General features: G+C 40.7%; 1 protein-coding gene across 2 annotated transcripts; it reads left to right on the forward strand.

Moving 5' to 3' along the window:
* Positions 1-4,477: 4,477 nt before the first annotated feature.
* On the forward strand, positions 4,478-12,091 carry hnf4b (hepatic nuclear factor 4, beta). Of its 2 annotated transcripts, none has more exons than XM_036535819.1 (10): positions 4,478-5,071; positions 6,695-6,860; positions 7,485-7,579; positions 8,750-8,856; positions 9,610-9,765; positions 10,149-10,236; positions 10,315-10,467; positions 10,782-11,042; positions 11,307-11,429; positions 11,718-12,091. In XM_036535819.1, the coding sequence occupies exons 1-10, from the start codon at positions 4,966-4,968 to the stop codon at positions 11,837-11,839; spliced, it is 1,377 nt and encodes a 458-aa protein (XP_036391712.1). In that variant the 5' UTR covers positions 4,478-4,965; the 3' UTR covers positions 11,840-12,091. The 2 variants fall into 2 exon arrangements, with proteins under 2 accessions (XP_036391712.1, XP_036391713.1); XM_036535820.1 differs by having other exon boundaries at positions 11,721-12,091.
* Positions 12,092-17,036: the final 4,945 nt, after the last annotated feature.

Here is a 17,036-nt window from a genome sequence, read left to right on the forward strand (position 1 = left end):
GCCTCTGTCTTCCTTATATGTACAGTTTTGTAGTAATTATAGGAGCTGTGTCCCCAACAAGTGGTTCATAGTGGCTCATTGTAATTGCTAGTAAGTAATTTATTATGCTGTCATGAGCTACTCGGTTGAGAGTCTGAAGTGATATCAACTCTGTGAACTGAAACACATCAACCTGGTTTATTCTGTTCATCTGTGTTTACCTGAAAACCTACCTGAAGACATAATGAAATAAATTATTTGGATGAGTTAAAGCCAGTCTAATAACAGTTGAGAGATCAGCAGTGCCAGACAGACAGTATGGGAAGGATAAGATGGAAAGAGGAATCATGTCACCTCTCCACTGTAGTGACTGATTTGTAAGGACCTGCAATATGCAGATGATTAAGAGATGCAGATGATGAGACTATAATCTTTAGTTGATTCCCTCACCTTAGGTAATGTATTATGTTTTAAATGAATTAAGCTGAAATGAGTAGAACATACCTTAAGGATGAGGCTATGAGTGTAAGAGTTCAGCTGTCTGTAAAGCACCTCTTTCCCCCTAGTTCTCACTCTTTACTGTGTGTTGACACAGTTTGACTACAGGCCCTGCAGAATGGTATAACTTTACTGCAGGGAATTAAACTCAGCCCTCTGGGAAATAACACAGAGATCAAATATACAGATCAAATATACAGTTATAAATATATACATAACACCCCAACTGCACCTCAACCCCCAACCAAGTTTGACAGATTCTTTGGTGACCCCGCATATCAATGTCATAGCTGTCCCATTTACTATCACCTGGCTGCAGATCATAATGATGAACATTGTCAGGCTGACATAAATCAAAGCCCCCTCCCCATCTAAGTGCAGGCTTGGGGAGCAACCAAGGCTTGAGGAAAGCCTTTCATAGTTCCAAACTCCTCTCTGGTGAGGGGCTGCTGGAGAAGTTATGCAGTGACTTAGTTACACAGATACCAAAAAGAGAGAGGTGTTCACACAATGCACACTGTCCACAAGTCTTCAGTGTATTTCAGACTCATATGAGATTGACATCAATTTAAAAAGTGCACAGGATGCATTTGTGTGTACCTCTGTATGACTTATGTGGTCTGAATAAGTACAAGCCCTTGATCCTGATGTTTCAGGTCTATATAAAATCAACCTGACTGCCTTGATGAGAAGTATAAATGCACTGTAGACGCTAGCTTCTTAAAAAGTGCCAATGACATTATTTCATTATGGTTGATTGTAAGTCCAACCTGTATTACACTTAGAAGTACACTACAACTGAGCCCCTGCCAGAATCAATGCTGTGGTACCCATATGTTTTCTAATGTACGTAGACCCTCACTCTGAGACACTGAGGTACATTTTCATGATGTCAGCACCACTTACCAGGGCAAAGCCAGGTTGAATGTCTTCCAGCACACCTGTGGAAAATTACTTCACCAGCTTTGGTTGTTCTGTTCTTCAACAGAAGTGTTTGGCTCATGTCACTAGGCAGCAGTATGGTGCAGTGGTTAAGGAGAAGAGCTTGTAACCCACATATTGGTGGTTCAATTTCCAGGTGAGGCAGTGCAGCTGTACCCTTTGGAAAGGTATTTAAATCACCTCAGTAAATACATCTATTGTATAAATAGATGATATATGTAAAATATTGTACACTGTCTAAGTTGCTTTGTAACTGAACATGGACAGTGTAATTGCAGAAAGGCTTTACCCCGGTTGTTGACTTGATATTTAACCTTTATTGGTAATGGGTACACTACGTTCAGCTAATGTAGGTTTTATTCCTTTTAAATATTTCCTTAGGATTTATTTCTTAAATCAGCCTTGTCCAGTCACATAAACTGTACTTTGTCTCCCCCTCATGGAAAAAAAAAAATAAAGCATCACTAGCATTTTTCACATGAATCAACACACCGATTTACCCAAGATTCCATTTCACATATCCAACCTAAAGTTTGATGAGATGGACTTGTAAAGCTGTAAACAAATTTATAATCTAAAAGAAATATGTTGGGTCATTTTTAGACATCATTTTTTTGGTTTGTATTTTTTAAATATTTGAAGAAATAGCACACAATACAGGAAAAGGAGGCAAAAACAGTTCCTTTCCAATGTAAGTCAATTAATCTTTATTCTCATTAGATTATTTCTAATTTTGACAATGTTTATTTTTACTATTACATTACATGTTTTCAGATGTCAATGTGATGTACAAAAAGAGGGTTATTAGTACCATGATGAGGATGGATTTTTTTCAAATTTTCACTATGACGATCACAATGTACCAATGTACCTCAAATTTGCATGAAAGGCTGGTTGTTTATTTTACTCAGTTCCAGTTAAAGGCATTTCCAGAGCCATAGTCCAAAAATCATACATGTATATGCAACTACCCTAATACAGTACACATACATACACTCATACATACATAGCAGTGTTGTCATAATTTCCAACCAAAAATATTGCTTCTTCTCACCCACATGGTTGAAATGTCACTTCTCCATCAATTCAGGCAAGTCAACAAGGCAGGCAAGGTAATTGTAATTATTCAGTTATTTTAAGGTTGTATAGTTATTTTTAATTCTGTTTTGAGAATACAGAATTCTTGGGTACATTGTGGGGGTGATTGGACAGTAACAGATAAATTGTAAAATGAAGCACTCTATTTCCCCTTTTTACCCCTCAGCCCAGATTTTCTAAAGATGTCTTGGAATCTACTTTCTTAAAAAAGAAGACATTCAATCAGTAAAAATCTCTGGAAAACATTGAATGGAAAATCCATTGAAAAATATTTATCTTATTCCTGGAGACCACTTTTTGACCAAATGAAATGCCAAATACAGAGAAATTACCATAAAATTTGTAAGATTATTATAAGTGTAAACAAATGGTCCTCTGGACAACGACATGAAATTTCTCAGTATTATTCAGAGAATTCCATTCAACACGAGTCTTTTTACGTCTGGATAGCGGGGGCTTCAAGTGGTAAAATAAAAAGGATGAAAGCATTAAGCTGAGGGAGAAGTATAAAGAATGGGAAATTAACATGGTATAAACAAAATAAGGCAAAATCATTCCATGGTAAAATAAAAGACACAGAACCCAGAGGTCTGTTCAGAGTGCCACTGCATAAACGCAGAGTGTGCCCACTTGATGAAAAAAGCACAAATAACAGATTCAACATCAGGAGTTATAGTCTGCTGAGGCCCCAGCATTTTTTGGCATTTTAAACCTTGAGGTTGGCCCTCAGAACTTACAAAACAATGTGCTGTGTTCACATTTCATCTTGAGGACAGATGGCATGTGGGACTGTCTGACCTAAAGGAGCCAGATAGCCTTCGGGACTAATTATGGCAACAGAGAACAGGTCACCTGTCCATTCTCAAATCATCACAATCCCAAATAAGGACCCCTAACTCTTTCAGTTATAATTAGTCAATCATATTCTGCTCTATACTGACTTCTTGTGTAGTGTCCATGAGGAATATATGACCAGACCAGTCATTGCTGTCCTATGAATGATTGTAAGGACCACGTAAAATGCATTGACCTGAATCGACTCTCAGCCTCTTGGAAACCCCATCCAGTCAATCCAGCCTGCCTAAAAAGTCAAACATCATGAAAGTGTGCTTTCCCCATAATACTATTGCACTACAACTAGGGATAAACAGTATTACAGAGCTTTTGTCTAACAGCAACAAGATTGCTAGCATTTTAAATGAAAAAGAGATGATCCTTCACTGCTGTCCATTATATGAAGAATATGGAGAGGTTGAATTTCCAATAGTTTTCTGACTGGGGGCAGGGGTGTCTAATGAGGAGCGGGGGTTATATTTGATGTCACATGTTATCATTCTGCCTTTGATCGATAACTGTGAGCAGCGGATGGTAAACATACCACGAGAGCAAAGGTGACTGAGAAAGCTCCTCCCCTTTAGAGGGGATTGAGGGCTGACTAGGAGGAGAAAAACGCATGGCAGGAGGCTATCCAATAAACTATTAGCTCACACCACACACAACTTACACATGGTCCCAAAACCATCTACACACTTATAACAACAGTTGATTAAGGAAGATTTCGATTCTCTCTCAGGTCAAATAATATGCATGTTGTTATTGTCATTAATTTGTTTAATCAAGCATAACATCTGTGCCCATGCTGGAATGTGGCACATAAGGCAACATGCAGTCGTGGCAACATGAGGCATAAATATACATATATACATTATGAAGGGTATTGAAATATCTTTATATTTACAAGTGGCTTCCTTACAAAAATCATTGTAGTTTGTATTGATCTTTGTTATAGGCTTTTGGTTTTGTTTTTGTCATTAATTTTGCATTTGCTCTACATGAAAAATGACAAAATGGCCTGTCAATCTCTGCACACCTGATTTTACAGCTTGTTTTTCACTCTGGTAGTCACTCATATTTGTTTGCAAAGGAAGCGCCCCCTTTATTATACTTCATTGCACTTGTCTGTACACAGGAGCCGTGATAACAGGAGAGCAGATACAGAGTGGGCAAATCTGTTCTAACCTGGCAGGCAGACAGAAAGGGACAAAGTTTTACTCACTGTGATCTGGAACATCCCAACAGCAACAACAACAGGCTGAAAGGGAAGAGATAGAGGCCTGGGGAAAGGAGAAATGGAAGGAGGCGGAACTGAAACAACTAGAGGAGAACCCAGCAAAACATTAAGGTTTTAAACAGAGAGAGAGAACAGATCCTTAATGTATGGCTTCACTGCTGTCACTGATCTGAGAGGGTGTTTCAGAGGAAGTACAACAGTGACACTGCCAAAATATATTGGTTGACTAAGCTGGAGAGCAGGTTAAACACAACAGGAACACAACAAGAGTGTGCTGGGTTAGAGGGGTGTGAGTGATTGCAGATGTCCTCGAGCACAGCCCGTGACAGACTACGAAGGCCTTGTCCATAAATTTTATTTTGAGAACAGTGGACACCATGAAGCTGTCTGGAACTGTGCTAGACCTGGACTACACTATGACTCTTGACCCCACCTACACTATGCTGGAGTTTGACAGCCTGAGAATGCTCCCTGTGGAAACAGGTAAGTGTCTTTTGCAAGGCATATATAATGTTGTCACAATTGTCCTGTAAAGTCTCATGAAAATTCTCTGTGTGCTGCAATGTAAAATATTTGCCTACTTTGTGCCATATATATGTCTACATGGAATTGTCTTTAGTCTGTCAGCCCTTGGTTTGTCTGTTCATAGAGGGAGTAAATACTAAAGTGACCACACAGTTTCCTCTTGTGCATCATTAGACATATGTGCATACCTATATCCAGGCACCTGTTTATATGGGAATGGTCTGTCGTACTCTTCCAGAGACAGTGAGTAATTGCTGTGTGCTTTTGGTCAAAAAACAACTTGTGTTGAGACTACTTTCAGCACTGAAACCTGCATTCCCATACACTAAGGAATTTTAGGCTATTTTCTCTGGCTCGGAAAAGATATCCCTTCACTGTGCTGTTTGGTTCATATTTCACAGGATGTGGCAAATGCTTCCATAATTATTTGGTAATGAAACCACTCTAAATTATTGTCATTGAAAAGATTTAAGCTCACTGCCTTCCCCTAAACTCTGATGCCAATTCTGTAATCATCAACATTGCCCAGTTTTGCTGAGTCAGGTCTATCCTGGAACAGTTTTCGGGAAATATTAGTAGATAATTGATCTGTTTCCAATGCAGAAAGTACTTGAAGGGAGACGTAGTAGATTTATCACTTAATTTCCTTATCCGATCTTTGACTTCTTCTGTTAAAGTATAATCTGAACCCATGTGATTTCAAAATCTTTACAAATAGTTTGCATGTGTTACAATTTCAGAACATTGTCCCTGCTATCTGTACAAGAGCATCATGTGTTTTCAGTCAGTGGTTCATTTTTCAGACAATCCTGGTGCTATTGAACACTAATGAGATTCAATTTGAAACAACACTGAGGGTGCCTGATTTAAAGTACAGCTCACAGTGGTTTGATCCAGCTGTGGACTTTGGTCCACAGCTTTACACAATTCCAGTGGCCTGCAACCACCTTGTTAGGCGAATTTCTTCCACCACATAATGAGTAATCCCACTCCTTTCAAGCCAAGGAGTCTCACAGACATACAGCGCTCTGATATCTCCACCAATTCCCTGTTTTATTGCCTGGCTTTCTTCATGTTGTGAAGCAATCTGCAGATGATTAATGTCCTTTGAGAGTCAACACTCTTGATTTGACAAAGCTGTGTCAGCAGTAATGACTGTCTGTAATGACTTTTTGCTTCATAGTTTCAAAGTGCTTCATCTATTTATTTCTCCAGCCAATTATTAATACAGCTTTTTACGTGCTCTCTAGACTTGGCTGTACAAAGCTAGAATTAATCCAACTGACTGATCTGTGACACTCAAAATCATATGGCTTTGTACATTATACTACTGTGCTTCCATGATTTGTACTTTATCTATCAGGAAAATCCTGGTTAGGTACCTTGCTCAATGCTGTAGTATATAACAGCATATTATGTAACAGCATATATATTGCTCCACTCTACTATTTTGAAGCCATGCCTTACCTTTGCCATGCTTACCTTTCTACACCACTGACCCTCAATATAACCGCACAGCATGGTCTACCTGACTAATGTCCCTTTTGTCTATTCTCCACATTCCTTCCTGTCTACTGACAGACCCTCTAACACCAGAGTCAACCTCTATAGCTCCAGCAGCCAATGGGAGTGTTTGCTCCATCTGTGCAGACAAAGCCACAGGAAAACACTATGGGGCATCCAGCTGTGATGGCTGCAAGGGTTTCTTCCGGAGAAGTGTACGAAAGAATTATGCCTACACTTGCAGGTGAGCAGAGAAGAGCAGACACATGAAGACTCTTACCAGCAGATTCAGTCCAGATCAGGTAGACAAGCTTTGTGGTTACTAAAAGCATGTGGAGGAATGATGTTGAGCTGCTCTTCAGCTGTAATTGGGTGTAGTCTGCAGGCTGCCTCATAGAGCATAGTAACTATAACACTTCAGAAAAGCCAGATGTGCATCTTGAGGAGTCGGCTTAACATCAAATGAGGACACAACTTGAATAAAGTAAGAGCAGATAGTAGAGTGATAGTAAGATTCAGGTTTACAGTATTAGATGTAAGAAACGGGTCTTGTAGATCTACATGTAGAATAGGAGTTGCTCTTCTTTGTTGTTCTTCTTACAATATATGGCTCTCAAAAAAACAATATGGAACATAAATGTGAAATGGATCTACCCATACATGAATGCACAACAGGTGTGTTTCAATCCCACCTACTTGTAGGGAATGTCCTACTTTTGTGATTCCCACAGGGTCATTATATGCAATAACGGAGCTGCAGTTACATGGAGTACAAAAGCGGAATACATTGTGACATGCAAGCTCTGTTTGTTGTTCTGTCTTCCTGTAAGTCTGTTTTTGTCTGTTGTTTTGTCTGTAAATCTACTAGGTTTAGCAGACAGTGTGTGGTAGACAAAGACAAGAGGAACCAGTGTCGCTACTGCCGGCTGCGCAAGTGCTTCAGAGCAGGCATGAGGAAGGAGGGTGAGAAACTGTAATTCAGAGCTATTGCAGACATGCAACTTAATAATATCAATAAACAACATGCCTATTTTATATAGAAATCATTGGCATGTGACTTTGGGTATGAGAAACTAGTCAGCTCCCATGGTGGAAGCAGTACAAGCTCCCAGTTTGTCTCAAGGAATGTAGAGAGATGTAAAAGGGAGGCAGCGTGGTGTTATCTTTTGCAGGCTTTTACAGGGAACCAAAGGGTCCACTGATAACTAAAAAATAATGATTTGGAAATCAGTGAATGGCCTTTTTGCATGAATAATTAACAAGACCAAGAATGCCCAAATATTTGCTGTTGGCCTTTAAGGAAGACACAGCTCTGAAAGCTCTGAGCCATGCTGTGTTATGTAAGAGCAAATGAAGATCAAAGATGTTAACCTTGTTAACTGTCATGGTGCAGATGACATACATAGCAATGTTGTTGTTAAAAAGAAGTTTAAGTTTAAAAAGTTTAAAGTTAAAACATCTGCCTCATTTCTAATCTGCTAAGTTCTTGAGGTTTCTGGCTAGAGTCATTTCCAATTTGTGACTTTGCCATACTTTGGGACATGGCCTTGCTCAAGTCAGACTCATTAAGTTTATTGTCCATGGCTCAGGAAGGATTTCTCTCACACTCTCTAGTTAGATTAACAGTGGTTTGATTAGTGTGTGAAAACCCGGGTCTTGTGACTTGCTCACAGACGTGACTAAACCTGTTGTGTTTCTTCATAAGGGCAGACTTGAAAGGAAAAAGTCACATTGCTTTTCTCTAAAACACAAAGACACGTCCAGAGATGACTTTTGAAACCAGAATCAGAACCATGTGACCAAACCATACTTTCCTTTCCTCCTTTCCTTTTTATCTTCACAAATAACATACATTGTTGTAGCTGTGTATCACATAACCATGTTTCACCAATCTTATGGAAGATAGAATTGCTCTTTTGTTGTAACAATGTACAGGAAAATTGGATGATTTATTTACCAGTGACTATACAACATGAGTTTGTTGTCAGAACTACCTTACAAGTCTTCACAAAATGTGCATAGACGTAGATGCATAGGAAATGTACTGCTGCTAAGTGGTTTGTGTCTAAATGGGTCTATAAGGATCATACATTGTAGAATCTTTTTTTCTCACTCCCTCCCTCTCTGTCTAAGCTGTCCAGAATGAGCGAGACCGCATTAGCACCCGCAGACCAGATGACATGGGGGTGGGGTCTCTGGCCATTAGTGTGCTTCTGCATGCAGAAGCCAGTGCACACCAGGTAGGCCCGAGCAGAACAACCCCAAAATTCCTCATCATTCATGAAACCTTCCTGGTAATACCTGTCAGAAATTCCCATCAACAACATGCAATGCATATTTTCTCAGCAGAAGGACAGATTTCTTTTATTTGCATTTTGGAAAGTAGAAGTAGTTCCCTGTGTCCATTTTGAGAGATAAGATAAAGCTTAGGTTCTCTCAGAGTTCATAAGTAATGATTGTGACTGCAGATTCCTGGACGCAGTTACTTTTAGAAATAAGAAACCAACCACAGAACCTATTGGATCGCAGTATATTTAATTATAGTCCTTGGATTTTGATTTTCAGCCAGCAGACCATTCACTTTAAATGCTTAATGACAACCAGACATCCTCTTCATATCTAAGAGCAAAATGAGCTAGACCAGACGATTTCATATGATTCTAATTTTATGTGTTGCCTCAAACGTAAGCAAATATAGAAGCTGTTCACATTTGGAGCACACTGTTTGCATTCAAAAGATCTCACTGACAACATAAAGAACACAGACTTTTAACTTGACCCTCCCCCGATACAGACACACTCCACTGATGCCTCTGTGTTGCTATCAAAGTGATTGTTTATCTGTGCTCTGGGTACTCTCTGTACTCAACAGCAAATATAGGATCAATTAACCACCCCTAATCCTGTTTTTATTTAATGTGAGCATGTGCTTACTGCTATATAGTAAGTGTATGGGGCAGAATCAATCTAAAAAAATTGTATGTTCTTGGCAGTTATCAGCCCTGACCCCACCTGTCAACTGTGACATCAGTACTAAGAAGATTGCCAGTGTGGGAGATGTGTGTGAGTCAATGAAGCAACAGCTACTTCTGCTGGTGGAATGGGCAAAATATATCCCAGAATTCTGTGCACTGCCTGTGGATGATAGGGTGTGTAGTCTGTCTGTTTTTAAGAATGACAAGTATCTGCTTGCCTTTTGCATTTCCTCTAATCTCATTTGTAAGCCATGAGTTTTAACAGTACCGCAGATGACGGATTATAAAATGTTATAAATTATAGGCTGTAGTCATTGTTTACTTACTATATAAAATCTAGTAAACCTATCTAAACCTTGCTGTAAATATGAATGCTCAGAATATAATTGTTGTAACAAAATACTGAACCTCTCTATGAACTGATTGTGAGACTGTTGTATACTACTCACTATATCAGCAGGTCCTGTTAATGTGTGACAGTGCTATATAACTGTGCCAGTGGCAAGGCTGTCCTATTAATGGATGACAATATTGTATATTGGTGTGTCTGTGTACAGGTGCTTCTGTTACGAGCCCATTCTGCTGAGCACCTCATTTTGGGAGTTGCTCGGCGCTCCCTGCCCTACAATGACATTATTTTACTGGGTAAGAGTTCAAAAAAAGTCACAAAGCTTTAACTATGTGTTCTTCGGTGCAGAGTAAGCTCACTGTTTGTCCTCACAGGAAATGACTTCATCATCCCAGTGAATGGGCCAGAGCTGGAGGTGTCCAGAGTGGCAGCTCGTATCCTGGAGGAGCTGGTCAAGCCCCTGAGGGAGCTCGACATCACAGACGGGGAGTTTGCCTGCCTCAAGGCCATTGTGTTTTTCGCCCCAGGTCAGTCCTGGGGCTCAAACCTCTCTCTCCTTACACCCTGCTTCTCTTTACAGCTTTTTTTCCTCTCCATTTGGACCAAAGCACAGACATTGACAGAACTACCTCCTGAAGAATCTCTTAATTGTCCTAGCAGTCAGTGTTCTGTGGAGAGCTATTATTGTGTGAGACAGCTCCTGCCGTGGAGAGGTGACAGGGTTTGGGCAAAGTTACAAGATTGGTGCATTACAGCAAAGAGCAGTATGCATGTGCAGTATACATTTGACCTATCTTTTATTGTCTTGACTTTGTGTTCCTCCCCATTCCCCATGTTTCAGATTGCCCAGGTTTGGAGTGCTCTCAGGCGGTGCGCAAGCTGCGCTTCCAGACCCAGGTCCTGTTGGAGGAGACGGCCGGGGAGCAGCGAGGGCGTCTGGGAGAGCTGCTGCTGACCCTGCCCCCACTGCAGAGCATAGCCTGGCAAATGGTGGAGCAGCTCCAGCTGGTGCGGCTCCTGGGCGAGGCGCAGGTCGACAGCTTGCTGCAAGAGATGCTGCTGGGAGAAAGGGCAATTACAGGGGAAGCAGGGACACACCCAGGTGGGCCACCAGGGTGGACCTCCCTCAGTCCTTCCCACTCTGTTAGCTGGACCCATTTTTTTTCATTGGGATCCACCACAACAGTAGGTCACTGGGAGGATGGCATAAGCCTCCACATTTGGTTTGTCACAAAGACAATCTAAGACAGCACATTCCAGAAAGTTTCATGGAGAATTTTTGTGTGAAATTAATGAAGCATTGTCCCAGTGCAGAAATGGAAACTGAGCCTGTACGTGGATATGTCTCTGCTCTGTTTCCTCAAAGGTGCCAGCCCAGATGTCCTCACATTCCCTGCACCTGGAGCCTCTGCTCTGCCACGGGACATAGTGGGGGGCCACATCATGTTGCCTGGAAACTTCACTTCAGTTATCCTTCCAGTACCCACCTGTAAGTCAGCAAACACACACACACAATGAACCATCCCTCTCACGAGTGAAGTCAGATGAAATTATTATCCCAGTGCATATGGTAGTTCACTACAAAAGTCAGACTAGCAGAACTGGTAGCCCTTGTCCCAGACTGCTGTTTTGTCTGGTGATTGACTGATTGTCTTGCTTAACCATGGCCCACAGGAAGGAGACCAGGTGACAATAAATGATCTCAGCAGGTGTAACACGCTGAGGAAAAAACCCAGGTCAGATCCTGCCTCACATCTCTCTGTCTCACCTCTCCTAGCAGCTGCACTGGTGCCTACCAATACCCGTACTACTGAGGCATACGAGCACGGGGAGGGTGCCCACGTACCCACAGAGTCACTGCACAGCCTGACGGTGCCACCTGTCCATACCTGTCTCTGAGTGACACATACAATGGGGCGACTGGCCTGTTATTGTCTGTAGGAAAGCAAGCCAGAACACAAGTACATATATGTGTGTGTGTGCACACAGACACAGACACACACACACACACACACACACACACACACACACACACATCCACATTTTCATTAAAATATTGAGTCAGATAACAAAAGTGTGTAATTCTTCATGGTTGTCAATAAAATAAAAATATCAGGATTAGAGTGGTCATCACACTGAAAATACAAATGCATTCTACAGTGCATACAGTATACAGCTGGGTTTAAAAAGTAATTGTTGTTAAAAAAAGAAATATGAATTGAACTTTATGTTTCAAGTAAAAATGACACAAAATAAACAGTTCTCTGGAATATAACTGACCTGTTATTATAGCATTTATACTGTAATATTGTATCTATATACTCTAATATTGTATTTTGTGCATATTATATACTGGGTACCCTATTTTAAAAGATTTTTATGTTTTAATGACTTTATGGTCTGGGAGGTTAAAGGTAATGAATAGTCTGGACTCCTGGAGTTACATCTACATCTGAGGGGAGATACTGTTTTGTGGTCTAAACATTGTTGCAAATACCAATATACCTTTTAATAATTCTTTCCTTCAGTTCACAGCACAGACATCTTCTATATACAGGACCATTGACATTGATTTCTCTTGAAGTCTATGGAATTCAAGAGATCAATGAACAAGATATACACAGTAACTGCAATGTTTTCAAACTGTCAGCAGAGGGAGCACAAGGCTCATTTAGAGAATTCAGGTTTGAACTTATTAGCTTGTTGCACAGAGTAAGATGATTCGTCAGTACTAGGTTTTTAGCAGAAGCTAAAGCCTTACAGTCTATGAATGACAATGCAAATGCATGAAGGTGAACCAAAAAATGTTGATTCAAAATATTCAGAGGTGAGAGAACAAAACCAAATGTGTTACAATGCAAGTTGTGTCTTGTTCAGCAACATGGAGCTGAAGTAGCAAGAAAGAGAACTTCAGGGTGACAAACATTCTGTGTGTGTGTGTGTGTGTGTGTGTCTGTGTCTGCCTGTTCTCTAAGACCTGTGCAGTACAGAACAGTACTTTCTGTCTGTAGCCCAGCTGATGGTCAGAGGCTGGATAAAATTAATGAGCGTGATGGTTACGGTTGCAGCCACAAGTGGAGCACACAGCAGAGAGGATACAGTGACTCATCAGGAAGTGTGTGGTTGAATAGGGGGGGTTCAGCTCATGAAAGACCCCAGGACTAGCAGTCCACTAGAGGCCTGCATGTTTATTTTCAAACTCAAAATACCAAATCAATACATACAGGGAGAGTGGAGCTATTTCTGTTTTCTCTTATGGTGGTGACAACTGTTGCTATAGCAAGAAATGTAATCTAAACAGGTAGGAGTTGTGCACTTTATTGTGCTCTCAACTCTAACACACTCATATGCACACACGCACGCGCACACACACACACGCGCGCGCGCACACACACGCGCACACGCACATGCACATGCACACACGCACACGCACATGCACACACACAAACACACACACACACATACACAACCAAAGAAACCTAAAAAGCTTCCATTAAAGAGCATTCCCAGATACAGACTGCTTAAAATGATAGCTATGACAGGTGTAATATCACAGATGTAATGATTTCAACAGGAATGACATTTATCTACAGTTCACTTTGACTGAATGCAGGAAACATGACCACATTGAATGTCCCAGCGAAGAGATTCTGGCTAGCACAGACCATGATTAAAGGTAAAAGTGGTGAATTTAAGTGTTTCACTGTATCACAGCATCACTGTATGGATTGGTATTGTATCAAGTGCCTTAAGAGGCTAGACTGTATAAGTAATTTTCAAGTCCAACACCAAGACTAGACATTGCATCATCTGTGTCACAGGAAATCTAAGGAAAGGTCTAACCGGAAGTCAATAAACTCATGTTGATCAACAAGGAAACAGAAGAATAAATGTATTTTCCAGCCTGGAAAAGAATGGCTATACCCCTCAGAACCATCAGGACCAGAAAGAAGCTATGTTGTATTTCAAGAGAATTGTCAATTTTCATTCATAGCTGAACCAGGTATTTGACTATATTCCAACATGCTGGTGGAAGGTTGAGGTTGGGCATCTCCTGCTGATAGCCCAGGCTCAGCCAGATTGCATCCTTGTCTGGTGTGTTATAATCTTGTTTTTTCACCCCGCTTCAGCCCTCTCTTCAAACTCTTGTTGTGCTCTAAAGAGGAGAAGTAAAAGCACAGGTTCCAACTTGTGATTTGATTTTCACAACTGCATGGCCAGGGCAGGACAGACGAGGTCATTCAGTTCATCTATAGCCCTAACTGACCCACACCCGCCTCTCCCGTCAGGCCACTGTCAAACCTGTTATTTCCTTCTGCTTAAATATTGGCTCTGTTCTCCAGTTTCAGCGATTTTAGCTGACCTGGAATCATCCTCAGAGGAACTAAGTAGTAGTGAATTCAAATATTTCCATAGCAAGGGCCTCCCAGAAACACAAGTTGGTGAGATGGGAAGTAATGCAGAACGATTATGCTTAATCACACACACACCCACACACACACACACACACACACACACACACACACACACACACACACACACACACACACACACACACAATGTACACAACAGGAAATTGTAGATGCCTTTAGAATATCACAGACTGGAGTTGTTATGTCCTGTTGATTTATTCACTTGTACGTCCAGTATGGTTTTATCTCTCTGTCTCTCTCTCAGTGAGGCTGCTACCATGGACAGGCTACACAACATCAGCATGGTCATTTAACTGTTTATTATTCACGTAGCAGTGCTGAGGAAGTTGTCCTAAAAATCTTCATCTACTACAGAGGGCTGTCCCCCCACCCCCGAAATTATGTCATTGCCATGTATCTCATCAGGGTGATGGTTAAGTATCTACAGTATGCCAGCTGAGTACCAATTTAGTTACTGGAAATCACTTTTGTCTTTGGCTGCAGAACCAGCAGTACACAAAGCCAGTTATTGGCACTGCATTTTCTATTGTGTTTACATGTCAAGCACACAGGTAAAGTGAGAGATGTGTTCAAGTTTTTCACATATTTGGGGTAGATCATTACATATTGTACCCATATATGAGATAGAACATTTGGGGGACCTTTGACTCTTTTAATCTTTCCTTACTTTGTTCTACCATTTTATTTGAATCCTTCTATGTGGAATACTTATGATAAGGTTGCTCTTTAGATGCCAATATTCAACTTGCATCTAACCTCTACTCTTTATTATTAACTTGATTAACTCCTGAGATTACATTGAAAAAAGCCCTGCCGTTCAGTAAATTGGAGGTGGCACAGCGTTTGTAATGTGTCAGTGTATTGCCACACTACCCATTGCTACACATGCTTTTCTACAGTTGTGGTTTCTCTACTGGAAATAGATTACATAAGATTTCCCTCTCCTCAGTGCTGGGATATCATACATGAAAGAGGATTTTCCTCCTAAAGGCAAACTGTGACATTGATATTCCTTTATCTGCAGTACAATGTTTGGATTTCAGCATACCAGCTTCTGAAGAGAGTCAACAGCATGACGGGAGTGCATTTGCCTGCCTTTCTCTGGAGAGGGGAGAAATGGAGTGTGATCTGCTCATGTGTTCTCTTCTTACCTTTTCATGCTTGCTTACCCTCTAATTTCTGTAATACAAATTAAATTAAATTAAACAGACACATGGACAGCCATTTCCCACAGCTCTGGTTCCACTTAAGAAAGCCTCTGTACAAAGTAGGGCAGCAATGACAGAGCAAAAAAAACACTGGCAACTCGAAAGTGGTCTGATTGTCCTCCAGTAAAGGCATCATACAATCAGTCTATCTCATAACAGCTTAAAACATCTTTTGGTCTCTGTATGGAATCACACATCTGCTTGGGTTCTCATTATCTGCCAGCATCATGTGGGCTCTGTTTGCATTGTACAATGTTGCATTGCACAAGTAGAGTGGTAAAAGAAAGGACTGCTTTGTAGTGTGGCTTTCATGCAAAGCTGCCTACTGGAGGACACATTACCCTCATAAACATGTGTTGTCAGGATGGAGGATGTGTATAATTAAGTAATACCTGCAATAGATGGCAATGGAATCTATTGCCAGAAGGTCCCAATGTTTGTTAAACTGGACTGGACAGAAAGTATGGGCACGGTGGTGTAGTGGAAATACAGCCTGCAACACAAGCCAACAAGATGGTGAACATTGATTAAACAATGAAACTGATGCATGCATTTTTTTTACTGGTATGCCATCTTTACCCATTTCATTCAGAGGATACACAAGACAATACAAGAGAACTGCAATGCAATGAGTATTCTGAGGAAACCTAGACTAACTAGGCAAGCTTCTGGTCAGGATCATTTTCTAGTGCTCATTCATTGTAAATACAGAATTTGAGTTTGACGATAATGTAAATAATGTAGAGGAGTTTCTATCTAGCTGTAGCTGAGCACTTCAGTAAAAACAAATAGTCTTTGAAAGCATTTCTATTATTCTTGACAATTGATTTTAACATATAATTAATCTTATGCAGAACAGCATTTGTGTACAATGGGAATGTTTTTTGAAAGTTTGCCTGTCTGCAATTGTTACCCTAAAATTTGTCAGTCTTCATCCCCTGGCAGGAGAACACACAACAGGTAAAGAAAGGAGGGGCTGTCCTTAAAACTTCATTTCATTAATACATTTCTTGGTGAAGAGGAGATCTGGAGAGGGGAAAATCAGCTGGAACAGCAGATTTTACCTTCACTTCAAAGGAATCTATGCCACTATCTTTCATCTGGGCATTATGGGTGAAATGGAATGGAAAGGCTGTGCTAGGACAGAGTATGTCTCATTCTAAAGGACATTAGGAAACACTGAGGAGTTTAATGCAAGATTAGACATCCCAATCAATTACCTGTCTCTGTCTCTCTTTGTCTGCAGCGGACTTACAGAATTTACATCCCAGCTCACTATTGCTTGCACCACTGATTCTCAATCCTGCTCCTGGGGCCCCCTGCTCTGCACGTTTTCCATGTTTCCATGATCTACTTACCAGACTGAAATCATCAGTGGCACTGATTAGCCAAACACACCTGATTTAATGAAGAGCATGTTAATTATTTCAATCAGGTGTGTTTGGAGCAAGGATA

The sequence above is a fragment of the Megalops cyprinoides genome, chromosome 8, assembly GCF_013368585.1.
Source record: "Megalops cyprinoides isolate fMegCyp1 chromosome 8, fMegCyp1.pri, whole genome shotgun sequence".
Taxonomy (NCBI): Eukaryota; Metazoa; Chordata; class Actinopteri; order Elopiformes; family Megalopidae; genus Megalops; species Megalops cyprinoides.

Coding starts and splice junctions, on each gene's coding strand:
- hnf4b (XM_036535819.1), top strand. CDS start 4,966: ATGAAGCTGTCTGGAACTGTGCTAGACCTGGACTACACTATGACTCTT. Junction 8,857..9,609: donor CAGAAGCCAGTGCACACCAG/GTAGGCCCGAGC, acceptor TGTTCTTGGCAG/TTATCAGCCCTGACCCCACC. Junction 10,468..10,781: donor CATTGTGTTTTTCGCCCCAG/GTCAGTCCTGGG, acceptor CCCATGTTTCAG/ATTGCCCAGGTTTGGAGTGC.